This window comes from Apus apus, chromosome 24 (assembly GCF_020740795.1).
Source record: "Apus apus isolate bApuApu2 chromosome 24, bApuApu2.pri.cur, whole genome shotgun sequence".
In the NCBI taxonomy this organism is placed as follows: domain Eukaryota; kingdom Metazoa; phylum Chordata; class Aves; order Apodiformes; family Apodidae; genus Apus; species Apus apus.
This window is the reverse complement of record NC_067305.1, coordinates 2,043,360-2,070,247: the sequence shown is the minus strand read 5'-3', so window position 1 is coordinate 2,070,247 and position 26,888 is coordinate 2,043,360. Positions and strand designations below refer to the sequence as shown.

The 26,888-nt window shown below is 51.4% G+C and overlaps 2 protein-coding genes across 5 annotated transcripts in view; both read left to right on the top strand.

Annotated features, from left to right (window-relative positions):
• Positions 1-7,000, top strand: part of AP3D1 (adaptor related protein complex 3 subunit delta 1) — a 47,118-nt gene extending 40,118 nt beyond the window's left edge. For 2 of the 3 annotated variants that reach the window (XM_051639569.1, XM_051639568.1), the window contains 6 exons: positions 129-318; positions 1,787-1,875; positions 2,893-2,978; positions 3,420-3,541; positions 4,506-4,585; positions 4,947-7,000. In XM_051639569.1, coding sequence (XP_051495529.1) covers positions 129-318; positions 1,787-1,875; positions 2,893-2,978; positions 3,420-3,541; positions 4,506-4,585; positions 4,947-5,042 — 663 coding nt within the window. In that variant the 3' untranslated portion in view covers positions 5,043-7,000. Of the gene's footprint in view, positions 1-128; positions 319-1,786; positions 1,876-2,892; positions 2,979-3,419; positions 3,542-4,505; positions 4,586-4,946 lie in introns of those variants that run through there. The other variant, XM_051639570.1, reaches the window with a different exon arrangement.
• A 3,671-nt stretch (positions 7,001-10,671) lies between these two features.
• MOB3A (MOB kinase activator 3A) lies at positions 10,672-26,614 on the top strand. Of its 2 annotated transcripts, none has more exons than XM_051639715.1 (4): positions 10,672-10,777; positions 21,886-22,438; positions 24,210-24,412; positions 25,282-26,614. In XM_051639715.1, the coding sequence occupies exons 2-4, from the start codon at positions 22,021-22,023 to the stop codon at positions 25,309-25,311; spliced, it is 651 nt and encodes a 216-aa protein (XP_051495675.1). In that variant the 5' UTR covers positions 10,672-10,777; positions 21,886-22,020; the 3' UTR covers positions 25,312-26,614. The 2 variants fall into 2 exon arrangements, with proteins under 2 accessions (XP_051495675.1, XP_051495676.1); XM_051639716.1 differs by lacking the exon at positions 10,672-10,777 and adding an exon at positions 16,829-18,284.
• Positions 26,615-26,888: the final 274 nt, after the last annotated feature.

Below are 26,888 nucleotides of genomic sequence, written 5' to 3'. Positions count from 1 at the left end.
CTCTAGCTGCACCAAATTACCTTCTGTTTGAAATTTGCTCTTTTCTGTGCTGTGTTCAGTTCTGGTCCTTTCCTATTTGAAGTTTCTGAATCTTTCCTATGATTTATATTTTTTCCCTTCATTTACAGACCTATGATATTCAAGGAAACCTCCAGAATGATAGTCAAGTTACTGTCTCTGTTATCTTTGAGAACAAAAGCACTAGCTTTCTGAAGAGTATGGAACTAAATGTCCTGGACTCTCTCAACACTAAAATGCTCCGACCTGAAGGATCATCAGTACACGATGGGATCCCTGTGCCCTTCCAGCTACCCCCTGGTATGAGCAGCTTTGCACAGGGTTCTTGGAGCGTGTTTAGTCCTGCACTGCCCTCCTGTGGAAAGAATTGTTGGAGCTTCTTGCTACTTGCTGTTATCCAGAAAGACTGTGTCCCTCTGGGTGTTCATGGGGCTTTCACACAGTTCACTGGAGGGGATAAGTCTCCTTGCAGGGGGGGCTTGTAAACACGGGTGGTTCTGTGTAGAGAGAGCAAAGCCTGTAATGTAGGGCTGGGAGTCTGAATGGCCAAGTTCCTTGTCCAGGTGGCTGCAGGCTGGCACACCCTTGAACGTGCTGCTTGAACTACAGGAATCTCAAATTCATGAGGAGTTTGCTATGAGATTTAAAATGAAACAAAGCTATAGGTTCTTGAGCTATTAGAATCTGCTCTGGATTTATTCTTGATCCAGGCTCATGCATGACAGGCTGAGAGTTGGGGTTGTTCAGCCTGGAGAAGGCTCCAGGGAGACCTTAGAGCACCTTCCAGTGCCTGAAGGGGCTCCAGGAAAGCTGGGGAGGGGCTTGGGACAAGGGCAGGAAGGGAGAGGACAAGGGGGGATGGATTAAAACTGGAAGAAGGAGATTGAGGTGAGACATGAGGAGGAAATTCCTGAGTGTGAGGGTGGTGAGAGCCTGGCCCAGGTTGCCCAGGGAAGCTGTGGCTGCCCCATCCCTGGCAGTGTTGAAGGGCAGGTTGGATGGGGCTTGGAGCAGCCTGGGCTGGTGGGAGGTGTCCCTGCCCATGCAGAGGGTGGGACTGGATGATCTTGAAGGTCCCTTCCAACCCAAACCAGTCTGGGATTCTAAGTTTGTCCCCCTGTTCTGATGACTGAGGCCATATGCAGTGACATTCTGTGGTGTGTTCTTCTTTGGAGGGGGAGCTGAGCCCTTAAGAAGTATTAGACATGCAGATGAAGGACATTGGCTTTGTACCTGGTACCAGAGTACAGTCAAATCACTGAGCTGCTTCAGTTTCCACTTCCTTTGCCAAAGAGTTAGTTGGAAAACTGAAACAGCTCAGAAATCTTCTGGGATTTGGTGGCTTCTGGGTGCATTTTGATCCCCCACAAAAAGCAGTGGGATATTTTTTTAATTCTATAGAATTCAGTTCCTGACACAGACTTGTATTAAAAGAAAAACATATAAACATTAGAATGCAAATGAGTTCTAAAAACTAATTGGAAATGTCTATTTTTCTGTTATGCAAACAGTTTAAATATATTGCCACTGTGACAGGCACTCAGAAACCTCTACCAGATGCCAGTTCTCACTGCTGCTTTTTCAGAGGTGTTAATTCACAACAGGAATTGTGTGTATAACTCTTCTAGCTCCATGGAACACTTCAAACTTGGTTCCAGAATAGTCAGCACCTAAAACTTAGCTGCTGCTGATCAGTTTATTCTAACCCTTACATAGATATGGAAACCATTTTCTGACCTGACTTCTCCCTCTCCTCTCTTCATGCTAGGAATCTCTAATGAAGCCCAGTTTGTGTTTACACTTCAGAGTATTGTTATGGCTCAGAAGTTAAAAGGAACACTGTCCTTTATAGTCAAAGTAAGTGCAGCTTCTAACTCTGTGCATCTGCTTCCTTTGGAACTGCATAAGGGAGCTTGACTTGGGTGGAAAGCACTGCTTTAGAGCTTTTTTTAGGCATCATTTCATCTCTGCTGCACCAGCCCATTCTGTGATGTGAGAAAGTATTTTCTACATGACATCTTGTGCAAAGACTGTCCCCAATTCTGCCCAAGCATGTCCCAGATTATCATTCCTGGCAGCGTGTGAGCAATGCAGCCTGAAACATATGCCACATTGTCAGCTAGAAAATCACTGCAGTGGTGCCTCTGCTGGGAGAGGAGATCATCCAGCTTGTGAGAGATGCAGCCTCCAGGGTCTGTTCCTTCTGATCTGTTATCCCAAAGATCAGTTGGACACTGATACCCTGGTACAAGGCTGGAAAAATAGTGATAAGAATTAGATACAGTTGATAAGGATGGAAAGCCAGAACAGAGGGAGATAAGCTGAAGGCCCTCTTTAATAAGGGTTGACTATATGAGTTTCTGATCTTATTTCAGTGAAATTATTAATGAGGGAGCTGTGTGAACAGCTTGAAGGAAGTGAATGGAGACAGTTGTGCCTATTTCTGAGTCAGCCATTATCTCTATTTTAAGAGTTTCTTAAAAATAGTCAACTGGTCCTATATTCAGTACCAAAGAATCTGGGAGATACTAATTAGTTGTTTTGCTTGGGTAGTAGTGAACTGTGAAACCACATCTCCAGGTGTTAGTTGGAAATCAGTCTGCTCAGTGTATTTCAGCAAGGAGCAGTTGGAAATGCAGCCAGGTCCCTCCAGCTGTGTCCCTTACCTGCTGAGGTGGGTGCATCAGCCCAAACCTTGTCTCTCTGTTGTAGCCTGATGGTTGTTCTCAGCCTGATCCTTCAGGCCCAGCCAGGATGTATCAAAGGGAATTGAGCCTTAAAGTCGTCATCGGTGGCTGTTTGGTAGGTGGGGGTGGTGCCTCCTCTTGCTGCCCTGGGGCTCCCATTCATCTCCTTTCCTTTGACCTGTTGCAGAATGATGAAGGTTCAACCCATGAAAAACTAGATTTCAAATTGCACTTCAGTTGCGCTTCATACTTGATCACGACGCCTTGCTATAGGTAAGTGCCATCCAGGGGGCACAACAAGGGGCTTCTCCTGCCCATGTGGAGCTGAGCTTTGGCTGCAGCCCATCTCTGCAAGACACACAGCATGCTGGTGACTTTGGCTGCTTGGGGTTGCTTTGGTTGCAGTTCAGTTACCTGGTGTCATGTCTGACTGTTAAACTCTGTCCAGCAGCGGATTTCAGGTGATGCTGAAGGAGGAGCTCTGTGCCCTGTAGGTTGGCACAGGTCGTGTGGAAGTAGCTCTGGTTGAAGTCATAGGGTACTCCAGTGGAGTCTGGAGTGTGGTTCCCATATTTGCTGTAACTCCATTTTCCTAGAGCTTGGTAGTACTTAGACTTTTGCATCCTGAGATGTCTCGAGGTCTGCATGGGGCTGATGTGGCAAATAACACTTGAATTTCCAGTACAAGTGGTTACTTTCCTTCCTGTTTTGCAGTGATGCTTTTGCCAAGCTCCTGGAGTCTGGAGATCTGCACATGAGTTCTATTAAAGTAGATGGAATTAGCATTTCTTTCCAACATCTACTGGCAAAGATCTGTTTTCATCATCATTTTTCAGGTGAGTCTTCCTCAGTGCCAGAACCTTCTGCAAAATATCATATTCTAAAATTTCTGCTGCTCTTGGCAAGTGCAACACTTGCTGTTAATGTGAGGGTGGTGAGAGCCTGGCCCAGGTTGCCCAGGGAAGCTGTGGCTGCCCCATCCCTGGCAGTGTTGCAGGGCAGGTTGGATGGGGCTTGGAGCAACCTGGGCTGGTGGGAGGTGTCCCTGCCCATGCAGGGGGGTTGGAACTGGATGATCTTTAAGGTCCCTTCCAACCCAAACTGTTCTGTGAACTCTCCATGGCTTCAACATTGACAGGAGCAGGTGAGATCCAGATTAAATCAATTTGGGAGAGGAGGGTTTTTTTCCAGCTTTGTAATCCATTGGTGTGCTCGAAGTGTGCAATGTTCTTCAAAATGAACCCTGCTCCTGTCCCTGTGGCTTTCCTCCAGCCCAAGCAAGGCATGTGGCAGGTACCACGGGAGCAGCTTGCTGGTAGTCAGGGCTTAACTGTTCCCTGGAGGTTGTGTTTGATCTTCAGAGCTCCAGCCCACCCCTGACCCCAGTGCTCCTTGCAGTAAGGGAGAGCTCCAGCTCTTCAGGTTTGGACTTGCTAATTAAAACCCAAGTGCTGGCTGAAGCAAAACAAGTGGCTATTTCATCATGCTCTGCTATGTGCAGTAACTGCCTCACTGAAAGTGTTCCTGGGGAGAAGATCTATGTTCTGAGCAGCGTTTTTGCCACAAAACATTCACAGCTTGCTCAAAAGGCAGATGAGTAACCTCATGATTGTGAAATACCCCGAGTAGGAGCCAGGAGGAGCCAGACACGTACATCATCTTAACCCTGACTTTCTCCTCCCCTCACTCAGTAGAAGCTATTGTTCCTTGAGGCTGTGCAAAGCAGTAGTTCCTCTTCACATGAAGCAAACCCTCTGTTAAAGGCTGTTCCACTGAATGAAACTCCTGCTTTCTTTGTAGTTGTGGAACGTGTTGATTCCTGTGCGTCCATGTACAGTCGCTCTATCCAAGGCCATCACGTCTGCCTACTGGTAAAAAAGGTAAGAGCATTGACCCCCCTGGACCAAGACCTGGGAGAAGCTGAATCTGCAGCCTTTCCTATCTTAATAGAAAAGGGGAAATGTTCCTGTCTAAATCATCCAGGGTGAATCATCTGGCCCATCTGGCAGTTTGCCTCCTGCTGCTGCCAACTTTGTGCCTTCCCAGGGGGTTTCTGGTGCCCTGCATGTACCTGGTGGGTAGAAGCAGCACTGACAGCTTCCCCCAGCTGACCACTCAACTCAGCCACCTTCATTCCTGGGCAGTCTCCACCAGCTGTTCCCATTCCCTGAGCTTGACAGGGAATAAAACTGTCCCCACTTAGAAGCTAACAGATTTCTTTTTCTTCTTTTTCTTTCCAAGGGAGAGAACTCTGTATCCATAGATGGGAAGTGTAGTGATTCCACCCTGCTTAGCAACTTGTTGGATGAGATGAAAGAGACATTGTCCAAGTGCTGAATATTCCTTACAAAATACTCCAACTACAAGAAACACACCTAATGTGTAAAGATGAGCAGACCCAAGTGTTAAGTTTCTCCCTCGTACGCATGTACTATCCTGGGCACGTGCTTTTCAGTTAACTCCACCATTGTTTGCAGTTTAGACATTTTAAGGCTGTATGTTACCTTTTGATTTCCAAACTTTTTACAAACTGTGGTGTTAACCCTTTCTAGCCCAAAGAGATCCTGGTGACATGACTGGAGGAGGGAGGGAGGGAGGGGTGCTATTTATTCAGCAGCTCATGATGATCCCATAAACCTTGACACCTGCGTGGGAGGGTGGACTGAGCAGAATTTTCTCAACAGTAGCACAGAGTCTGTTGCTTGTGCTTGTTGCCAGGGAAGGTTGACTTGATCCTTAGCCATGGAATATGTCTTCAGGGCTGCTGTAGTTGATGTATATTTCTAGCAGAGGCTGGTGCTGGACCTGAAGGCCTCTTTTTTTTTTTATATATGATTTATTATTATTATTATTTCAAGATCTATTGTGATCAGCATATAAACATCCTCCATCTCCTTGAGCTAATCCAAATGAGCCCTGTGAGGACTGGGATGTTTGAGTTTCTGTTTATAGTAGTTGCCTTGAGCCTTAACCTTCTTTTAGTGAAAGCTGAAAGAGTAGAGAGTGAATGCATGGAACAGCCTGGAAGTGTCACTGCTTGGTTCTCTGCTCCTGTTGACCACCCCTGCAAATGGAGTCTGTCCTGCCTCTCCCCTTTGAGCTGGTGGTGTTTTATGAGTCCACTTCAATTTCACATTCCTGAAAAGTGAAGGTGTAGCAAGAAACTGGAAATCCAAAGGGGTCTGCTCTTTTATCATTCTGCTCACCAGCTGAGGTTGACCACTACCAGGTTAGAGAAACACCCACGTGAGTAGCCCCTGAAGAGTTGGCAGGTTCCCTCCCTCTGTGCTGTGAAATCAGAGCTGTTGCTGCCTCTTGTGCCCGTGGCTCCCGTGGCCCATCCTGGCAGCAGTGGGTGCAGCTTGAGCAGGGAGGGCTTGGTGAGGGGCTGGGGCAGGGACTTCAGAGGGCAGAAAGGGGAGGTCTGCAGAGTGAAACCCATTCTGCCCTATGGAAATCTTGTGGAATCACTGGCTGGAAAGGGATGCCTGTGTGTCCTTTCCAGAGATGCTTAATTGATGTTCTCCAAAATCTCTTGCTTTCCATTCCCTCCCCCTAGTTCTTGCTGTTCCCATCCCCAGCAAACTGAGATCACACTGGAACGGTTTCTCTTGGGAGGCAGGTGAGGAGCAGTTGGTTGCTGTTACCAAAAGAGTCCCCAGGGGGTTGGGTTGCTCTGCACTTCTCCAGCTCCACCCCCACACACACACAGGGTCAGCAGTGGTTGGTGGAGTTGAACTAAAACCCCACGCAGGGAACAGGATAAAGACTTGATCTGTTCCTTTGGGTCAGTGTCCTGTACTTTACATGTCTCTTGTGCTCTTTACACTCTTCCCCAATGAGGGTATTTTTGACAAGGCTCTGCTGTGGTTTTATTGCCAGGCCCAGCTTCATGTTCTGACCACACTTGTGTGCTGCAGGAGTTGTTTGCAGCAGGCTTCACTGCTGGTGGAGTGGTAGTTACTGGTATTGGTCAACCTCCCTTGGTTAGCCAGTTTGTGTATTAGAAACTGAACATATTAAAACTGTCTTAAAGGATAATGTTCCTCAATCAGTGTTTGTTTATTTTTTTTTTAATTCATGGATGAAAACTGTCACTTTAGCATGTAGAGTCTTCTCTTACAGAATCCTGTGCAGTGATTCTAGAATTTTGAACTGTATGACGTGTTACATTCACAGATTTATTTGCTATCAACATTCCCTTCAAAAAAAAAATAAAAGAAACCAACATACCACAAGCTGCTGTAATGATTTTGTGTCAAGATGATCCAATAAACTTTCAAAACAAAGTTAAATCTTTGGCTTTGTAAATAGTCCTTTTATAAGCCCCTTCCAGTTTGGGTGGACCCACAGAGGTGATCCAAGGGCTGGAGCAGCTCTGCTCTGGAGACAGGCTGGGAGAGTTGGGGTGTTCAGCCTGGAGAAGAGAAGGCTCCAGGGAGACCTTAGAGCAGCTTCCAGTGCCTGAAGGGGCTCCAGGAAAGCTGGGGAGGGACTTGGGACAAGGGCAGGGAGGGAGAGGACAAGGGGGGATGGATGAAAACTGGAAGAGGGAGATTGAGGTGAGACCTGAGGAGGGAATTCTGGAGTGTGAGGGTGGTGAGAGCCTGGCCCAGGTTGCCCAGGGAAGCTGTGGCTGCCCCATCCCTGGCAGTGTTGAAGGGCAGGTTGGATGGGGCTTGGAGCAGCCTGGGCTGGTGGGAGGTGTCCCTGCCCGTGCAGGGGGGTGGGACTGGATGATCTTTAAGGTCCCTTCCAACCCAAACCAGTCTGGGGTTTCTATGCACCTCAGCTTTGAGTGCTTGTGTCTTTGAGGGAGGTAAGAGGAATCTCATTCCAGAAGCTCTAGAGGAGGTGAGAATCACTTCTAACACCCCTGTGTGTGGGAGCTGGGTTTTATCAGCAGGGGGCTTGGTGTGTATCAGCCAGGGGAGTCCTGCCAGTCCCATGTCCCCAACGTGCCTGTCATGTACCCACCGGCAGCAGCAACAAACAGCTCAAAGGTACCGAGTACACGAGCAGCAGAGGCTGGAGTGAAGCTGCTCTTCATCTCTGGTGGTTTAAAACTGACCTGATTTTTACAGGCACCAAAGCTTTGATTCCTACACACTTCAGATACCTGATGGTCAGGCTATTGGGTTTTAGCACTGCTCTGGGAGGCAGCACTGCAAGCAGGGGTTGTCACACAAAAATTACAGGGGGGAAAAAAATAGGACAAGCTCAGTTCAAGCTGCTTTAATTTATTGTATTTCAGTTGCAGCTAAAATCTAAGCACTTGTGAAACTCTGAGCTCTGGTCTTAATGAGGTGTCTAGGAAGTGAAGGGCAGAAATTGGTCCCTTCTGTCTCTTCCACTCAGCCTGTAAAATTTGTGATGGAAACACAGGAGTTACGAGGCTTAAGGTCCAGTTCTGTTGCAACAAGACAGTTGGTTTTGCTCCCAGTGGTTACCAGTAAGACCAAAACCTGTGAAAATCATCTGGGGCTGCATAGTCGGGAGCTACCAGCTCTGCCCTGAGAAAAACCCACTGTTTGCAGTATCTTGTTGGCCCTGTTATCAGTAGATAAGCTCCTGCAGCAGGAGGAGGCACCAGGGTATTTGGTTTTGGTGGGCAGTGTGAGCTCAGTATCTCAATCCCACGCTGGCCCAGAGGGGGCTCTGCAACTGGGGGAGACTGCACAGATCTGCTGAGACAGGATGGAAACAGCAACAACCACCCCTGCTCTGAAAAAAAAAAACAAAACCAACCCAGGCAGCACTTGGAGTGAAAGTGGAACATTCAAGGAGCTGCAGGACCTCAGAGGAGTGGACAGTGGAGCTGGCACTGTGCAACCTTGGGCTTTGAGCAGGTTCTCACCCTGCTCTCTCTGCATTTCTGGAGTGTCAAAATTCCATCAGCAACTGCAGAAAGAAAATCAGCCCTTATGTCAGTATGTTGGGAACATGTGCATAAAGGCAGCAGTGCCCTGCACTGTCCTGCAGGGAACACAGAGTGGCACCCGGGGGGTTGGTGGCTGTTTCAGGCCAAGTTTTGGGCCTGGCAACATCTCTTCCTTGGAGGTGCCCAACTCTTGGCAGCTGTGCCCTGGAGCAGCTCTGAGGCTGCTGGAGCAGCTGCCTTGGGAGCACAGAGTGGGATCAGCTGCTCTGTGGGAACATCCAAGCTGCTGGGAAGAGGCTGCACTGCCCTGGAGCAGCAGGAGGCCTGGCTCAAGGAGCCTTCATCCCAAGGAGCTGCTGCTTTGCTCCCCAGACTGGGCTGGGAACCGCCAGAGATGAGCTGGGGATGCAGGGTGGTCATGGGGGCACCTGGGATGGAGGCACCGAGCTCCTTGTGCGGGCAGGGGTGGGAGAGCAGGAAAATCCCCCGAGAGCAGGACCCGAGGGAGTGGTGTGGGAACAGCTCCCTTTGTTTTAGGCTTCCCAGGAACTTGCCACTTGGGCTGCACTTCCCTTGCTCCGAGCTTGGTGCCATTTTCCCTTTGAACCAGCAGCTGCATTTTCCACTCTTCCTTTTGATGACTGGAACGTGCAGATCCCGTGGGACCAACTGCTCTGGAGTCAAACCGGAGCAGCTCAAACTGCTCCAGATCCAGTGTCCCCCTCTCCCGGGGACAAGAGCAGGACTTTCTCCTGGTGGTGCCACCACCCCTGCCCTCCAACAGCCTCGGGTGGAGTCAAGCTGGGCTGGGAGGAGAAAAACCAGGAGGTTCTTGGGGTGCGGGAGGTGCCGGCAGCAGGTTGGGCTCCCCCAGCAGACGGGTGGGTGCCCAGATGGGGGCTGAGGACGGTATTTTCTGTCAACAGTTCCTCATTTTCTGCCCATGGCTCCTCAAAACCCTTCTCCAGGCTCCCCGGGCACGGGTGGGAGCCCATGGATGTGGGGATCTGCTGCAGACCCTTCCCCTGGAGCTGCTCCCTGCAACCCATCCTGGGGGTTCCCCCAACTTCCATTTAATTTTTGCTGCTGATTCCTCAGCGTTTCCCCCCATTTCAGGGCTCCTCTTCACACCCTTCCGTCCCACCGTGGTAAAAACTCAGTCAAACCCCTCCCGACTCCATCGTGGCTGGTGTGATGTGCTGGGTTTTGGGGCCGGGATCCTCCTGGTTTTTAGGGAGGATTTAATTCCATCGAGGTGTGGGGGCTGCAGCTCCCTGAGGATCCCTGGGCTGGGGCTGCCCCTTCTGCCTGGCGCTGGGGAAAGGGAAAATAACCAAGGAAGAGGAAAAGAAAGGAGAGGGAAGGGGGAGAGGGAGGAAAGAGGGGGAGGGGGAAGGGGAAGGGGAAGGGGAAGGGAAGTGAAGGGGAAGGGGAAGGGAAGGGAAGGAGAAGGGGAAGGGAAGAGAAGGGAAGGCGAAGGGGAAGGGAAGGGAAGGAGAAGGGGAAGGGGAAGGGGAAGGGAAGGAGAAGGGGAAGGGGAAGGGGAAGGGGAAGGGAAGAGAAGGGAAGGCGAAGGGGAAGGGGAAGGGGAAGGGGAAGGGGAAGGGGAAGGGGAAGGGGAAGGGGAAGGGGAAGGGGAAGGGAAGGGAAGGGAAGGGAAGGGAAGGGAAGGGAAGGGAAGGGAAGGGAAGGGAAGGGAAGGGAAGGGAAGGGAAGGGAAGGGAAGGGAAGGGGAAGAGGAAGGGAGGAGAGGAGAGGAGAGGAGAGGGGAGGGGAGGGGAGGGGAGGGGAGGAAAAGAAAATAAAAGAAAAGAAAAGAAAAGAGAAGAAAAGAAAAGGAAAGGAAAAGAAAAGACAGAATAAAAGAAAAAAATAAAATGAATATAATAAAACCGTAAGAATAAAATGAAGTAAAGTCAAGTGAAACGGAGCAAAGTGGAGTCAGCGAAAGTAAAGCAAAACAGAGAGAGAGAAGGCGGTAGAGCAGAGCAGAGCGGAACGGGCCGGGCCCGTCCCCCCGCCCCGCCCGCGGGAGGAGCCGCCGGGACGCGCGGGCGGCCCCTTTAAGAGGAAGTAGGGCCGGCTGCCGGCGGCCGCGCGCGGAGAGGGGCCGCGCGGGCAGCCGAGCCGCGCGGGGCGGGGGGCGGAGTGCTGCGGCCGCGCCAGGGGAGACGCCTCCGCGCCGGCACGGGTGAGCTGCGACCGGCCGGGTGGGGGGGCTGGGGGTCCTGGAGGGGAGCGAGGGGGGCTGGGGGGGTCCTGGAGGGGAGCGAGGGGGGCTGGGGGGGTCCTGGAAGGGCCTCGGGGGGGTCAGGGCCCTGCAGGGCCTGAGGCAGGGGGGCTGGTGGGGGGACCTGTGAGGGGAGCGAGGGCCGGGCCGCGGCCCTGGGGCGGGAGGGCCTTGGGGGGGGGGTCCGCGCGGGGCCCCCCAGCCCCCCAGGGTGGCCGTGCCCGGGGCTGCCCCTGCTCGGCTGGGGGGTCCCGGCGGGCCGGGCCGGCCGTGCCCAGCGACCTGTTGAACGGCGGCTTCCACATCTGCTCTCGTCTTGGTGGGTTTTGTTTTGGTTTTGGTTTTTTTTTTTGTTTTTTTTTGAGTTATTTCTGTTTGTTTGGGTTTTTTTTTTCCCGCGCGCGGCAGGCGGTTCCGAGGGAGTTTCTGATGGCTTCGTGCTCGCTGAGTATCGAAGCCCGTTTCTCTGGCCCGGGGAGGAGGCCCCAGAGCCCCTGCTCCAGCCCGGGGGGGCTGCACGGAGAGGTTCTGGCAGCCTGGAGGAGACACATCTCCAGCGGGGAGCAGTGACTGTCCCGAGCTGCTGTGGGGATGCTGCCCCCTCCCCGCCGCAGGGCTTGCCTGTCTGGCTCGGGGGTACCCGCTGCAAATCAAAAGTCTTGTTCATGAGGCAAAAAAAAAACCACCAGCACAGAGAGTCAGGGTTTTGCCAGCGCCACCGTGAAGTTACAGCTTGATACTCTTGGTATTTTATTCCACCTCCTTCCCCACTGTCCTCTTATCTGTGCTAATAAGCGTTTCTGTCATAGGTCAAGGTATAATCCTGGAGTTCAAACTCCTCAGTCTTTTAATTGCCTGGGGTGAATGGGGAGTTCTCTGCTGTTTTCTGATCATGGTGAGCTGGGACTTGGCTGTCATGAGGGAGAACTTGTGATGCTTGAAAGCAAACTCTTGCTCCTGCCTCTTCCTGTGAGCCCAGGAATGCTCATCTTACAGTCGCTGGCTCTGCTGGGATCTGCAGTAAAATAATCTCAGCTCCTTCAAAGAAAGCTGTTCCTGTGTGTGAGAAGGACAGACAAAAAAAGGAAGGGGCAGGAAGTCCTCCGGAGAGAGAGGGAAAAGGAATTTGAAGTTGCCCAGTGTGCTGCACAGATGTTGGGAAGAAGCATCTCTCTCATGGGTCCTGGTGCTAGTGAAAGGCACAATCCCCTTCTCCTGGTGCTTGGAGCTGATGAGTGGCCACACTTTCTCAATTTCCATCCCTTCTTTGTTTAAAACTTCTTTCCGGTCTGGAAATCTTTGCCAGGTTGCAGGACAGGGGGGGCATTTTTGCTGGGAGATGGGAAGTTTCCCCAGCCACCTGTTTATCAGAGTCCCCAGGGCTTTGTCCTTGCACTCTGCTTCCTGCTTGAGGCTCAGCTCCAACTCTGTCTTTATCTGTTGTCATTTCTTGGACTCTGTATTCCATATCTTAGATTCACTTTCTGTCTTAGTCACGGACTTGTGAAGTGAACTTGAGTGGGGGGTGAGCTGGTGACCTTTGAAAATCCCCCGACAGGGAGGAGTGCTGGGAATTCATGCCAGTTCAGTGGTGTGGCAGCAAAAACTGGTGCTCTTGGTTTATGCTGAGGTGCTGAGCAGGGAGCTGGTTCCCTGGGCCTGGCTCACCTTTCAGGATCTGGGATGCTCTTTTGGACACATTTCTTGGGGTTGCACAGTCAACTGTGCCATGGTACACAAATGGAAAGGGGCTCTCTTGCCTGCTTAGCTGAGGCTTAGGGAGCTCAAAGCACCTCAAGCAGAGTTCTCCTTCATGCCTTTAGCTCTTCTCTAGTGCAGGAGCTGTTTGCCAGATGCTTTCATGGCCACATTTGGCTCTGTTGTGGCCCTTTGATGGGATGTGAAGGAACACCTGGACTCAAATGGGGAGATTTGGTCCCATTTGTGGAGGTTGGGCTGTACTGATGTGTGCCATGACTCCTGCTTTTCTGCAAATGGGCTGGGAATCTGGCCATGGCACACAGAGGGAAAATGTTTATTTTGTCAGCAGTGAAAGTCTGTGGGGTCAGAGAAGAGAGATTGCAAAGCCTACTTGGTCCTGTCACAGTGTTCAGATCTGGGACAAGAATTGCCTGCAACTTGTAAGTTTTAATTTCTTATAAGACAAGCAAATATTTCATGATACCTGAGCCATAAATGCTGCTTGTAAGTGGATCCGTAACCAGCTTTGCTGGAGGTTTAGGAGCTTATCTTCAGAAATAAGTAATACCCAGCTAATGATTTCAATAAAGATTGCACCTTAGGCTGTATCTTTATCCTCCCTTTCCCAGGTGCCCCTGGGAGGCAGAGTTATCTGGGATTCCTGCTTTGGTCTGTGGCTTTGCTTCCCTCTGGAGCTGCTGTTGTGCTAAAAATGCTCTTCTGCTCCTGATGAAATGATAGTGGGATCCTGGGCCAGTTGTTGCTCTGAGTATGTGAAGGGGATGTGGAGAAACAGAGACAGTGAAGGCCAGGAAAAAAAAATACTCGTTTTTCCAAGTGTGCAAAGCCAGTGCAAAAAAAAATCCATCGCACTGTGGCAGTTTTGACTTCCTCCAGAAGAGCCTGGATGAAATCCCCAGGTGCTTGTCTTTGTGGTTGCTGAGTCAGTTTGAGAAGAGGCAGAGGTGACGCTGCTGGACATCCCCTGTGCTGTGGTGCTGGAATTGTCCCTTGTCCTCCCCTGCCTGGGGACAGTGCTGTGATTCCCGGGTGCCAGCTGGGTTTGGGAGCACCACAGCTCTGGCTGGGTGCCTCTCTGCTGGCTCCCAGGGCACCCATGAAACAGAAAATGGGCTCGAGTCATCCCAAACCTGTTTCAGTTGGAAGCAGGAGCTGAGTCAGACCCATGGCTGCACTGAAAAAGCTCTGTCATTTTTTTTTTCTTCATCTTAACTTCAGGCTTCTTCCAGGGCTGCTGTCTGGGCCTTTCTTCTTTCTTTTACCTCTCGCTGTGTGGCAGGAGGTCTTAAGATGTGGTTAATCTTGGGGTGATCTCTAGCTCCACATCAGTGGGCTTATTCCTTGCCTGGAGACATGCTAATGTGTTGGGTTCCTGCCATATCTCCTCGTGGAGGGGAAGAGCAGGCCTCGTGGGCATCTGCTTTCAGTGAGAAACAATACTGCTTTTCTTCCAAAAGCATAATAGTGACATGGGGAGAAGAGGTTTGTTTGGTGGGATTAGCCCTGCCATGGGGAGGGTTGGCCGTGTGGCCAGCTCGTGCTCCATCCCTGGGTGAAGGAGCTCATGGCCCTGGTACCTCCTGTGATCCCCAACCCGTAGCCATGCTGTGAAAATCCTGCTGTCATTTTGGCAGCCTAAGGCAAAATTCATGCTCCAAACCCATGTTACCTTTTCCTTGGGTGGGGGCAGATCCCGAAGTTAGAATAAGATGAAACTGCTGTTGGTTCAAAAATATCCCTGCCCAGGGAGGACAATCATGTGGAGCCTGCAAAAGCAGGAGGAAACATGTAGCTCATGGCTTGGACTTGATAAGTATCACACTGCCCCTTAAGAGTCCTGTGGTGGGGAACAAAGCCAGGCTGGGGGACAGTGAGAGGACAAGGGGGGATGGATTAAAACTCAAGAGGGGAGATTTAGGTGAGACATGAGGAGGGAATTCTGAAGTGTGAGGGTGGTGAGAGCCTGGCCCAGGTTGCCCAGGGAAGCTGTGGCTGCCCCATCCCTGGCAGTGTTGAAGGGCAGGTTGGATGGGGCTTGGAGCAGCCTGGGCTGGTGGGAGGTGTCCCTGCCCATGGAGGGGGTCGGGACTGGATGATCTTTAAGGTCCCTTCCAGCCCAAACTATCCTGTGATTTTATGCAAAGGCCTTTCTGAAGGAGCAGGCTGCAAAATGGTCACAAACTGGAACACGAGGTTTAACCAAACATAGGGAAAAACTTCTTTCCTGTGAGGGTAACAGAGCCCTGGGACAGGCTGCCCAGAGAGGTGGTGAAGTCTCCTTCCCTGGGAACATTCCAAACCCCCCTGGATGCCATCCTGTGCATCCTGCTCTGGGTGACCCTGCTCTGCCAGCCGGTTGGACTCGATGATCCCTTCCAACCCCCACCATTCTGTGATTCTGTGAAAACATGGCCCCTCAGACCTCGAAAAGAGAGAGCTGCTCTCAGCGTGCCATCAGCCACCCACTGCCTGTGGTTTATCCTGGAAATATTTGTCTGTGCAGTTAACCTGTCTCCTGGAGTCGTGACCCAGCTTGTCAGCTTAGTCTGCAGAGCCTGCAGCAGATAAGCTCTGCCTCCACATGCAGCCCTCATCCCAGCCTGGATGTGTCAGTGGCATCCCTGGAAACCTTCCAGAAGAGCTGCAGCTCTGATACTGCAATAGATGCAGATGTCACGTAAAAGGCAAGAAAATTGGCCCTGGATCACTAACCCTCAGGGCTCTGAGAACTGCTCCTGTTACGCTGCAGTCTCAGCATCCCAGACTGGTTTGGGTTGGAAGGGACTTTAAAGATCCAACCCCCCTGCATGGGCGGGGACACCTCCCACTTGACCAGGTTGCTCAGAGCCCCATCCAACCTGCCCGTGAACACAAACAAATAATTCGCTTCTAGGCTTCCCAATGAATATTTTAAATTGCAGCATCTGCTGTCTGACCTTTTGGGGAAGAGAAAGTAGGAGGGGTGATCTTTTATGCAAGATACTTTCTCCTGTGGCTTTTCCACCCTCTGCGGCTGTGGGGAGGATGCCTGGATGGGTGAGGGAGCTGGAAATTCAGTCCAGAGTTTGAAGGCCTTGCAGCCTCCCTCTCCCCTCCAGACAGGATTATCCAGCCCTATCCATGCTCCTCCCCTCACCTGCCCCCCCTCAGTGTCCTCTGGTGGTGTGAGCTCCTCACACAAACCCCGGAACCTCCCTCTTGTCATCACTGCCTGCTCTGGATCTAAATCCTGAGCTCAGGGCTGAGCACTAAACTGCCTGCTCCTCCCTCCTCCTCCTGACGTTCTCCTGTTGGAAAATGCCTCTTGCTGCTGGGTGACCTGGACCTTCTACCCCGGGCAGCAGCAGTTCCATCTGCTCCTGATGGGCTCTGCCAGAGCTTCTCCTAACCCAGCTATGGCTAATTGAACAGGACTTTTCTCTTTATTATGTAAACTAACTTCACTTTAACATGCATCTGGATGCCTTTCAAGGAAAAAAGAAAATACCAATTAAAGCCCAGTAGAACTATTATTGGATCTTTTATTATGCTGTTTCCTTTTCATATGCATGTGGCCATGTAGATAGGCTTTGCATTTGCATGGCTTAGAGGCTGTAAAAAAACTGTCCCTCTCCTAAGCAATCCTCTTTCTGGGAAGTGCTGGGAGATGGGTGCTGGGAGATGGGTGCCGGAGATGCCAGTGCTTGTGTACAGTTTCTTGGGAATTTCCAAACTGTGCAGCAGATTTAAATTGCAGTGTGTGGGGGTGGCTGGTGACCAGCAAGACTTTCTTAAAACTGACTTTGTGGAGAAATAGAAGGGGCTCTTTGTTTTCCTAAGCCTTGGGAATTCAACATCTGACATGTGCATTGAAGGGCCCTGTCAAGTTTGTTGCAGAGGGTGCCACTACAGCAGTTTCCAGAAGAAAAAGGTGGATACTGTGCACTCTTGTGATATTGCTGAACTCTTGTGTCTCAGCTGGGCTGGATCTGCTCCCTCTCCTTTAACTTCAGAGGAGCTTCTGCTGCCAGGAGCAAGTGTGGGGGGAAAAGGAGAGAAGGTGATGCTGAGGGTGAGGCCGGGCAGCTCCTGCAGCAGCATGGGGAAAAGACAGAAGCCCCAGGACAGAACTTTGTAGGGGGGAATGATGAGATTTTGGGAAGCCATTGGCAGCGGCCTGGCCCAGGAGGCTGGACTGGGTGCCAGACAGGAAGCTGGCTGACGTGGAGCTGCTGTCTGGCAGGGATGATAAATGGCCAGGCCAGGCCCGCCTGCTGCAGCATGCGCAGCCCTGCCCGAGGTGAGCACTAGGACAGCCCTTGTTTCTCATCCTTTCTGCCCTGGTGAGGCCTCACCTGGAGTACTTGGACTCCCCAGTTCATGAAGGACAAGGAGCTACTGGAGAGGGTCCAGCCCAGGGCACTGAGATGCTGAGGGGGCCGGAGCATCTGCCTGGGAGGAAAGGCTGGGAGAGCTGGGGCTGCTCAGCTGAGAGAAAAGGAGGCTGAGGGGGGATCTGGTCAGTGCTGGTGAATATCTCCAGGGGGTGGCAGGAGGATGGGGCCAGACTCTGCTCAGGGGTGCCCAGGGACAGGACAAGGGGCAATGGGCACAAACTGGAGCACAGGAGGGTCAAGCTAATAAACATGAGGAAACACTTACTGAGTGTGAGGGTGACAGAGCCCTGGGACAGGCTGCCCAGGGAGGTGGTGGAGTCTCCATCCCTGGAGATACTCCAACCCCACCTGGATGTGTTCCTGTGGGATCTGCTCTAGGGGATCCTGCTCTGGCAGGGGGTTGGGCTGGGTGATCTCCAGAGGTCCCTTCCAACCCCACCACTCTGTGACTGTGTTATTGGAGCAACCAAAACCCTCATCCTATGAAGACGAGCTGCCTTGGTTGCCAGACTGGCTCCAAACTGGCTGGCATTAGTGCCAGTCCAGCCCTGCTTGCTGTAATCTGGCTTGACCTTTCTCTTGACTCTAAAATCTCTCCTTTGATTGTAGAAAACCAGAATCATCTTGTACTGAGAAACTGAGCTAGTGCAGAGTGCCCGTGGGAAGGTATTTGTGAAGGAGGGGGGGGGGGAAAGTTATGGAAAAAATGTGCGTGTGCGTCCGACTTTGGTTTTTTGTCTAAGTTGTCTCTTCTGAGGCCACTTGGCTCTGCGAATTGGGTTTTCACTTGAAGCACTCAGTGCAGCTGATACGTCGTGGCTGCTTTATCAGGCTGGCTGGGGTGGGACCATGGCAACTCTGGCCTGAGCAACATCGTTAGTGGTGAGTGACACTGAGGTGACTTCCCCTGGAGGGCAGGGCGGGGTCCAAAGGGCTGCCATTATGAGCAGCCACAGAAGGAGCTTTTTGGCTGGACTCAGGGTGGGTGCTGAGCAGCAGGCCCATGTTGGTGTCATCTCAGGACAGCAGGGTGGCTTCCCTAAAAGGAAACTAGAGAAATCAATTCTTTTGAGCGATGCTTTGCTCGCTGGGGTTTGCTGAAGGGCTCTCTTAGCAGAGAGGAGGCAGGATGTGAGCTGCCCTGCTTACTGGGTCACTGGGAGGGAAGTGGCTGCCTCTCTGACCCCTCCCCAGCCTGCAGGAGCCCTCGGGTTGCAGCTGCCCGAGACACAGGACTTTTTTTTCTTCTTCTTCTTCTTTCCCCTTTTTTGAGAAAGGAAACTCTTTGCCTCAGTGCCTACGAGCACATGTAGAAGTTGCAGAGTTGGGCCGAGCAATTGTGGAGTGACCTGCCGAGGCCAGAAACGCAGGTAGGAACTTGCTGATGTGCTGCCTTGGTTGGTTTGTTTGGGTTTTTTTTGGTCCCTGGCTGTTGTTAAACCCCTGCATGGTGTTAATGCTAGGGGCAGGCACTGACGGAGCAGTCATGGGACTCCTGGAAGAGGGTTTCAGATGTTCTGCCTCTGTGGGGAGGGCAGGATCCAGCAGGAATGCTGCTCGCACCTGGAAAGCCCCGGAATGGCTGTGCAGGCTAGCAAGGGAAGGCAGTTTCCAGGTGTTTCACAGGAGGTGACTATATTTCCTTTCTTCATACCCTGAGTTGGGTGTAAAAGCAACCAGGAGCCAGGGAAGCAACTGCCTGGGCTTTCTCAACCTGGAGCCTGGTTTTAAAAGTAAAGCAACGCGGCAGGATCTGCCGTTCCTGGCGAGGGAAGAGGAGCAGCAGAGGAATCAGGGACTGGAGCTGTGCGAGCAGGGAGGGAGGGGAGAAAATGAGCTTTTGGGAAGGGAAGCCAGGCATTGACAGCCCTGGCTGGGCAGGCAAGTTGCCTTCTTAACCAGCACGATGATACCGAGGTGCTCCTGGTGTCCTTGGGGCAGCCAGAGGGGTGTTTGTACGGGGAGGGGTGGCCAAGGTCCTCCTGAGCCCGGGTGACGTGTACTGTAATCTTGGCTGGCTGCAAAGGAGGAGTGAACAAAACGTACTGCAGGTTTGTTCATGGGGGATGGGGTTTTTCCCTCATCTTCGGAGCTTGCAGATACTATTCAGGTGCTTTGCATGTCCCAGATCTCATTTTTTCCTAACCTTTCCTTTCCCTTTGGTGCAAAAGCAGTGACTTGGTGCTGCCTGAGCTGTGACTCCTGCCTCTGCAAGTAGGTGTTGTTCCTGTGATATCATCTTCAAGCAATGTCAGGGATGCTTTTGGTCTCTCTGCCTGGTTTGTTGTTTGTTTTGTGTTTTTTTTTTTTTTTTCCCTAGAGCTAAATGTTTCTTTTAGCTCACTTGCAGTAAGAGACCATAATTAAACAGGCAGCATCTGCTTGAAGTCTTAGCTACTCATTTTCCTAATGCCTTCAGACAGATGCTGAGTCGTCTGAGAGACGATGGCTGCTGTGTCGAGCTCCCCAGTTCTTGGGAATGATGTCTGCACTGGGAGAGGAAGTTCCTTTGTAGGACAGCCACTGCCTTGATGCCAAATAAGCCATATTAAAAGCCTGCTCAAATGACAGTTCCCTCTGGAAAATCGTTGGGTTGAGCTTCTTGATGTGCCTGGCCAAGCCCAGGGGAAGTTTGTTTTTTTTTTTTCCCTGCAGTTTTGTCATCCTGTTTCACCCCCTTCTCTTCCTGGTGCCGCGCCCTGGAGCCACAGCCTGACCCTTGCTTGAGACACGTGTCCTGCAGAAGGGACAGTGCCTGGCTGCAGGGGCCAGCAGGGATGCCAGTGGAGTCACTGGAATCAGACACATCCTACAGAAAATAAGTAGGAACAGAGTTGTGCTGTGCTGAAGGTGCTGCTGGTCCTCTGGGGAGCTCATGGAGGTCGATGCTTGTGCTTCTTTATGGCTTGTTTGTGTTAAAGGATGTTTCTTCCTCCATCTCCAGTGTAAGGAAATCATTGCTTACAAGTACCTCTCTGGGATGGATTTCCTGCTGGAAATCGCTGCAGACTCAGCACCTGCTGCCCACATTGTTGGTTACTGGGAGGCTGGTCCTGCCCGGACGTGGCACCGCGGTGGGGTGGGCGCAGTCCCTGGTGCTTCCTCCCCACCGGGTCGCCTTGGGGCTTTGCTGCAGGATGTGGTGAGGCTGTGACACAGCTCTCTGTAACCAAAGCTGCTGCCTCGTGCTCAGAGGTCCCTCTGTGCTGTTCACTACTTCCTCTAACCATGTCAGTGGTGTGATCAGACACCTCATAAGGGCACATTTTCGGGGGGGTTTTCTCTTGTTGACTCTCACACAGCACCTTATGGGGTCACAGCAGCTGTTCTAGCAGTGCTGTCTTCAGTGAACTCCCCTTCCAGCCCAGGGTGAATCTCACCAAATCACATGAAAATCATTTTTTGGTTTCTCCCAGTGCATGTCATACCTCATGTTGCAGCAGGAGTTTTGGATCTCTCTGCTCTGCACAGCAGAGGTTGCCGAGCCCATTCCTGGAGGAAAAGCAGCATTAGGAAACACTGACCCTGTTCTTAGTGGGATGAACTGAAGTGGTTTGGGTTTTCTTCCTTGCTGTAATTAAATAAGAAAACAAGAGGCCTTGGTTTAAATCTTTTTAATCTTTCTCCAGAGAAGCAGCACTGATTAGCACTATGCAGCATCTGTTTGTCACAACACAGCTGGTCTCTAAGTTAGTATTGACCTTGAATTTGGGATTTTCTTGCCAACATTTAAGGATACTATTTACCTATTTGAGCTACACTACAGCTTAATATGAATCTGAGTAGATTTCTGCTTTGTGGAAGGTATTTGTTTGATTGTTTTCTTCTAAAATTGTGGGAACTGTTATTTGCCAGATTCAGCTCTAATTATTTTCTGTTACTCTACTTATTTCTCTATCCAGCACGTGTAAAATAATATTTTTGGTACACAGCTTTCTGCCTTAAGCTTCCATCAAAGAGCAGCTTGACACAAATTAAACGAGGGGATGGATGTGGGAACAAAGGAGGTATAATTAGCTACAGATAAACAGAGCTGTGTTTCTTGTCAGCATCCTTTCAGATCTTGTGTCTCACCCTCTTGGAGCTAATTCTCTTCCACAGACTGGAAGAGGAAGGCAAGCTTTCCCTGATCTTCCAGCTTTCAACCAGCCTTCAACTTGAAATGAACTAAAATGAAGTGAAAAATATGTTTGTGGTCTGTCTGCACCTGCAGAAGAGGCTGTGGCTGCTGGTAGAGCTGCTGTTATTTTGGGATGTTCTCTTTCTGGGTGCCTGAGCTGTGACTTCTTGTTCCCCTCCACCCTTTCATGTCCTGTCTTTAGCACCATGACAGTACCTGCAGCTCCTTCTTAAACGGCTGTTTTGTTGGGGTACATCTGGCAACAGAGCTGAACGTGGGGCTGTGGGATCTTATCTTTTCAGTAGGCTTGTTTCCAAAGGGGGGCAGTGTTGGTGAAAAATCTCGTCCAGGTAAAATCCAACTGAAAGTTTTACCCTTCTAAATGATTTGGTGTATTGGAGCTGAATAGGTGGTAGAGTTGCTCCTTGTTTCTGTGGGGTTTGGGCCTCTTGGTGTGGTGGTGTCAGGTGAGTGGCAGCATCTCCTGCAGTGACCAGGCTGGGCAGCTGGAGGGGGGGGAACTACTCCTCAATATTTCATTTTTTCCCTTCCTGTCACATCTCTTCCCTTCGGAGCTGGTTCCCTTTGGGGCTGGTTCCCTTGCTCCCACTCTGATCTTGCAGGGATGACTCTTCCTTCAGCCCAGGTCACCTCTGAGAGCTGAGCTCTGCTGCAGGCTGGGCTGGGAAGAGAAGGGGGAGGCAGGAAAAGCTGGCACTGGCCTCCCCCCCCGGTCTCAGATCTGGGGCAAGAGCCCAGATGGTATCCCAGATCTCTTCCTATGGGATTGAGGCAAGGTTCCCTGTGGAGAGAGCTGCTCCTAATCGCTGCCCTGCTGTGCTGCCTTGCAGATCAGGACCAGATGAGCAGAGGGAGGTTTCTGTGAAGATCAGAGTCGCCCCAGCCGGGCCGCGGAAGTGGCCCAGCAGCGCCGCGTCTCCGCCTGTCACCACCACGGACCTGGAAAGAGAAAGAAGAGAAGAAAAATGTCCCACGCTTTAAAGCAAGTGTTCAATAAAGACAAAACCTTCCGGCCCAAGCGCAAGTTTGAGCCGGGGACTCAGCGGTTTGAGCTGCACAAGAAGGCTCAAGCCTCCCTCAACGCCGGCCTGGACTTGAAAGTCGCCGTCCAGCTGCCGCCAGGAGAGGAGCAGAACGACTGGGTGGCCGTGCACGTGGTGGACTTCTTCAACCGCATCAACCTGATCTACGGCACCATCAGTGACTATTGCACAGAGCAGTCCTGCCCCGTCATGTCGGGGGGACCCAAGTACGAGTACCGGTGGCAGGACGAGCACAAGTACCGCAAACCCACCGCCCTGTCTGCTCCCCAGTACATGAACCTCCTGATGGACTGGATTGAGGTACAGATCAACAACGAGGACATCTTTCCCACTAACGTTGGTGAGTTGGGTTCCGGTTGCACTGGGTAGGGGGAGGCTGGGGCAGAGTCCTCTCCTTCAAGCCCTCGGGTCCCGTTTCTTGTCCAGGAGATGCTGTTGCACAGGTCACCCTTGCAGCAGAGCTATTTCCTTTTGTGCTGCTCAGAGTTTGGCAGCTGGTAACCTATTCCGAGCACCTGAGAAACTTCAGAGCTCTTCTGGAGTGTTAAAATACCCAGAGCTGCACCAGATCCCATTTGGAGTCACGGATACCTCGAGGAAAGCCAAGCTAAGCCTAGGCAGCCACAGCAAGAGGCTGCTCTTGGAAAAGTCAGCCTCTGCCATGACTCTTGGGTAGTTCATGCTGGACGTGGTCTCCTGATGGACAGCTCTTTCAGAACTGATTGCTAGCTTGGGCTCAACAGGCGTGCTCTGCATCAGCCTGCTGATGGTGGCCACGTTTCCATAATTAGCCTCTTTGTTATTACAGCCTCGTTAGCTGACTCTGCCCTTTCCAGCTCCGTGCTCCCTGGCATGTGCTCGCCTGCCTGCTGCAGCTGGGTGGGATGCTGAGATGTGCACCAGGGAGGGCTGGTGTTTCATCCACTGCCAGGGTGATGGAAATGAGAATTTGGCCTAAAACACCTAAATCTGCATATCCAAACGCAGCTTCATGAGCTGGCTTTGGGACAGAGAAGTTAGCTTTTTTTGTTTGTTTATTTTGTGTTGAATAAGGTGTGAAAATTTGGTGTCTAAAACACTGAGTGTAGGTGTAATTGAACCCATTGTTCCCATGTTCTGGGATGCAGAAGACAAGCTGCTTCTCTCCTGCCCCGGTGTTTGTCCCTCCTGCCCCAGTGTTTATCCTGTCAGAACCCTGATGGGAGGCAGTTGGCCCCTGTCTGGGACACATCTGCTGCCTCTGCCACACGAGCATCCACAGGGCTCCTTCACCCATGCCAAAAGGCAGCTCAAAGCTGCCGTGAGCAGGGCCATAAGCAGCTGGTTCCTCAGCAGCTGAAATCCTCCCCACCCGTTCCTCCTGTCACCCCAGTGACTGCTGCACTGCCTTTGGTGAGCACTCTTCTGCAAGACTCTCTGGGGACCATGAGCAGGGTGTTTATTCTCTTCAGGGAGGCAAGACAAGTTTCCGACAGCAGGAGGGTTGTTTTTTTCATTGTTACTGTTGTTTTCAGCTCAGCTTTTGCCAGATTCCTTGCCCTTAACGCCGACTGAAACTCTGCAGTTCTTGCAGAGCGCTTGAAAGGGTTTAACTAGTCCTTGATCCTCCAGAAATGACCTGTGTGAACTTTAAACTGTGATACTCTCCTGAGGATCTGATGCCTTTAAAGAGGACCTTAACATCTTTAATTTATAACCAAAGAGCTGAAGATGTATCAGAATAAGAGATAGCTGTGGGGAGTTAACAGCACCAGCTCTTTCTTTTGGGAACTTGCTTGCTCCTGTCCAGTTCTCAGCACTGTTTATATAAACATGCCAAATGGGAGTAGAAGAAAACTCTTATCAGGCTGGAAGAGCTGCTGGGAATCTCCAAGGCCAGTCTCTTGCTTTCAGACTCCAGCAGCAGTCAATGGTGTGCAGCACTGCCACTGAAGAAATCTGTGCTGGGAAAATTCTGATCCAAAAGGAAAGGAAAAAGGAGAGAGGACTGGAAATCACCAGAGGCAGAAACCCTTTGGTGTCAATCTGTCCATTTTATCCATTTATTTTAGCCCCAAGGAACCACTTTTAACTTTGCTGACAGTTTCTCATGGTCGTGTCTTCCATCCTAGGTACTCCCTTCCCCAAGAACTTCCTCCCAGTGGTGAAGAAGATTCTCTCCAGGCTCTTCCGAGTCTTTGTCCATGTCTACATCCACCATTTTGACAGGATCACCCAGATGGGGTCAGAAGCCCACGTGAACACCTGCTACAAGCACTTTTACTACTTTGTGAAAGAGTTCAATCTCATAGACACCAAGGAGCTGGAACCACTGGTGAGTCCCTGGGTGGGCTCAGGTTGGTCTGTCGGGGGTGCAGCCAGTGGGTGGGCTGGAGGAGTCACAGGGGTCCATGGTACCTTCTCAGAACTGGTTACCCAAATTCAGGACACGGGTTGGCCTTGCAGTTGTTCAGGAAACTGGGAGTGAGGATGTGCAAGCACAGCTGAGCAGGGTCATTTGGGGATCAGGTGAGGGAAGTTGGCTTGTTCTCCAGCACCCTCCTTGTGCTTCTAGCAGCTGGCACAGCAGGAGCCCAGCCCTGTTAGCTGCCCAGGACATGGAGGGAAGACTAAAAGCTCTGAAGAAGAAATTCTGAAGTGTGAGGGTGGTGAGAGCCTGGCCCAGGTTGCCCAGGGAAGCTGTGGCTGCCCCATCCCTGGCAGTGTTGAAGGGCAGGTTGGATGGGGCTTGGAGCAACCTGGGCTGGTGGGAGGTGTCCCTGCCCATGCAGGGGGTTGGATCTAGATGCTCTTGAATGTCCTTTCCAACCCAAACTATTCTGTGATTCTCCTCCCTGTCCTTACTTCCCATCCTGGCAAGCAAGGGCAACACGACCACCTTCATGTGGAGTCTGGAGGATGTAGAATGTGCCCTAGACCTAAGGAGGTGGTGATGGTGCTTCTGAAGCTATAAACAGCTGAGCAGACTTGCTGGGCAGTGACAGGGTGTCCTGCAGTGCCTGGGAACAGGTGTAGTGTGAGGAGCAGGGACCTGCCCTGACTGGAGCTCTTACTAACAGTGTCACCACATGTCTGAGAACAGTATTTATAATGAAACCAAGGTGAGGTTTTTTTCATCCAAACCCTCACCTGGCAATCTGGATCTTTATTCATGGTCCTGTGTTTTGTCTGTCCCTTTGACAGAAGGAGATGACCTCTCGGATGTGCCACTGAGATCAGACCTTCCTGCTCCCACTTTGGCTTCTCTTCCAAGGCCTCCAAGTCCCACTTTTGCATTGGAGATGTGATTCAAGGGGAGAACAGAGACATTTTGTTAAAGAAATCTATATATTTTTAATGAGTTTCAATGTAAAACTGTGATACTGCAGGAATATTTTTTTAAAGATGCTCTAGATAAACTAGTTTTTTATAGTAATTTCTATAAAAAAAAATAAATATGTGGGGCTCCTTGGTGGAAATGCTCACTCTGGAGGAGGGAGGAGCCACCCTGTACTGCCTCTTCCCTGTCCCCTCACTGCAGAGGCACCAAGTGAGCAGATCCAGGTGGTTCAGACAGAGCCATGTGGTGGAGCTGGTGCTGCCATGGAAGTGGTACTTCCCTCTGAACACCCCTTTCCCACCTGGGAAAGGAGGTTTCGTGGGGGTTGGGGAAGAAATGCTGGTGTACATGGATCCCCTGGGATGCTGTTTGCTTCCAGCACCTCTTCCACTGGCTGTCACTTTTTGGACAGAGCTGCTGTTGTGCTCACCCCTCACTTGGCATCCTGTCCCCAAGGCTTGGCCCTTCTGCTTTCCCTCTGAAGTTGGATTTGGGTTTCTCTGATGGCTTGACTGGCACTGGCACGATGCTGTTGGGAGCTCCTCCCCACACACAGCCCAGCTGGGTGTGCTGTCCCCAAAGGGGACTGGGATCCAGGCTGGCAGTGCTGGGCCAAGCAGGCCTGTGCCTCGTGGGAATGAGCAGAGGGAGGGCTCTAGGACAAGTGTGGGGAAGTCTTCTCCAGCACCTGCACTTCCCTGTCTCCTTGTGGTACGCTGACCCTGCTGTGAAGGAACTGGGCTGCTTGCCCTCCAGCCTCACTTACTGGCTCTGCCTGGACCATTGTCTGCTTCCCATTAGGTACAGAGCCTTGTCCCTCTTCTCCAGCAGTGTGTCCCCACTTGGCTGCACCCATCTCCTGCCCAAAGTCTGGTTGCAGCTGGAGACACTGGCCTTGCCTGCTCCTTGCACCAGCACCTCCACTGCCTGCAGAGTTTTGCAGTGCCCCCGAGGTAGGTAGGAAGTACCTAGGATTTGGGGGGAGTGGGGACCAGTGTTTACAGTAAGAGAAAAGGTTTCTGTGAACAGTGACCAAACTGTACCACTAACCACTTCTTCCTTACAAAGCTGTTCTGTGTCCTGGAATCTCTGTACATACGTGACTCTCGTTTCTTGTACTAGTGTTAGGACACTTGTACAAATACCACTATAGTTCTCTGCAATGGAACCAATAAATTATGTTGTATTTACATAGCACACTGATTGCTAAATGTCTTGTGATTACACCTTCGTCAGAGGTTTTCCAGCAGCAAAACAAACACTGTGTGTTTGGACTCCTCAGGAAGTGCAGGGAGAACTGTTTCCTGCAGTTGCTGGAAGCTCCTGGGTTTGTGCTCCTGGCTCTGCTGCCCCAGGGTTTGATCCCTCCTGCTCTCCAGGTTGCCAGGCTTGAGCTGCTCTGAGCCCCACGTGTGTGCCCACGCCGTGGGGCAGAGCCAGGTGGGAGCTGGGGCTGAATCAGCAGCCTGGG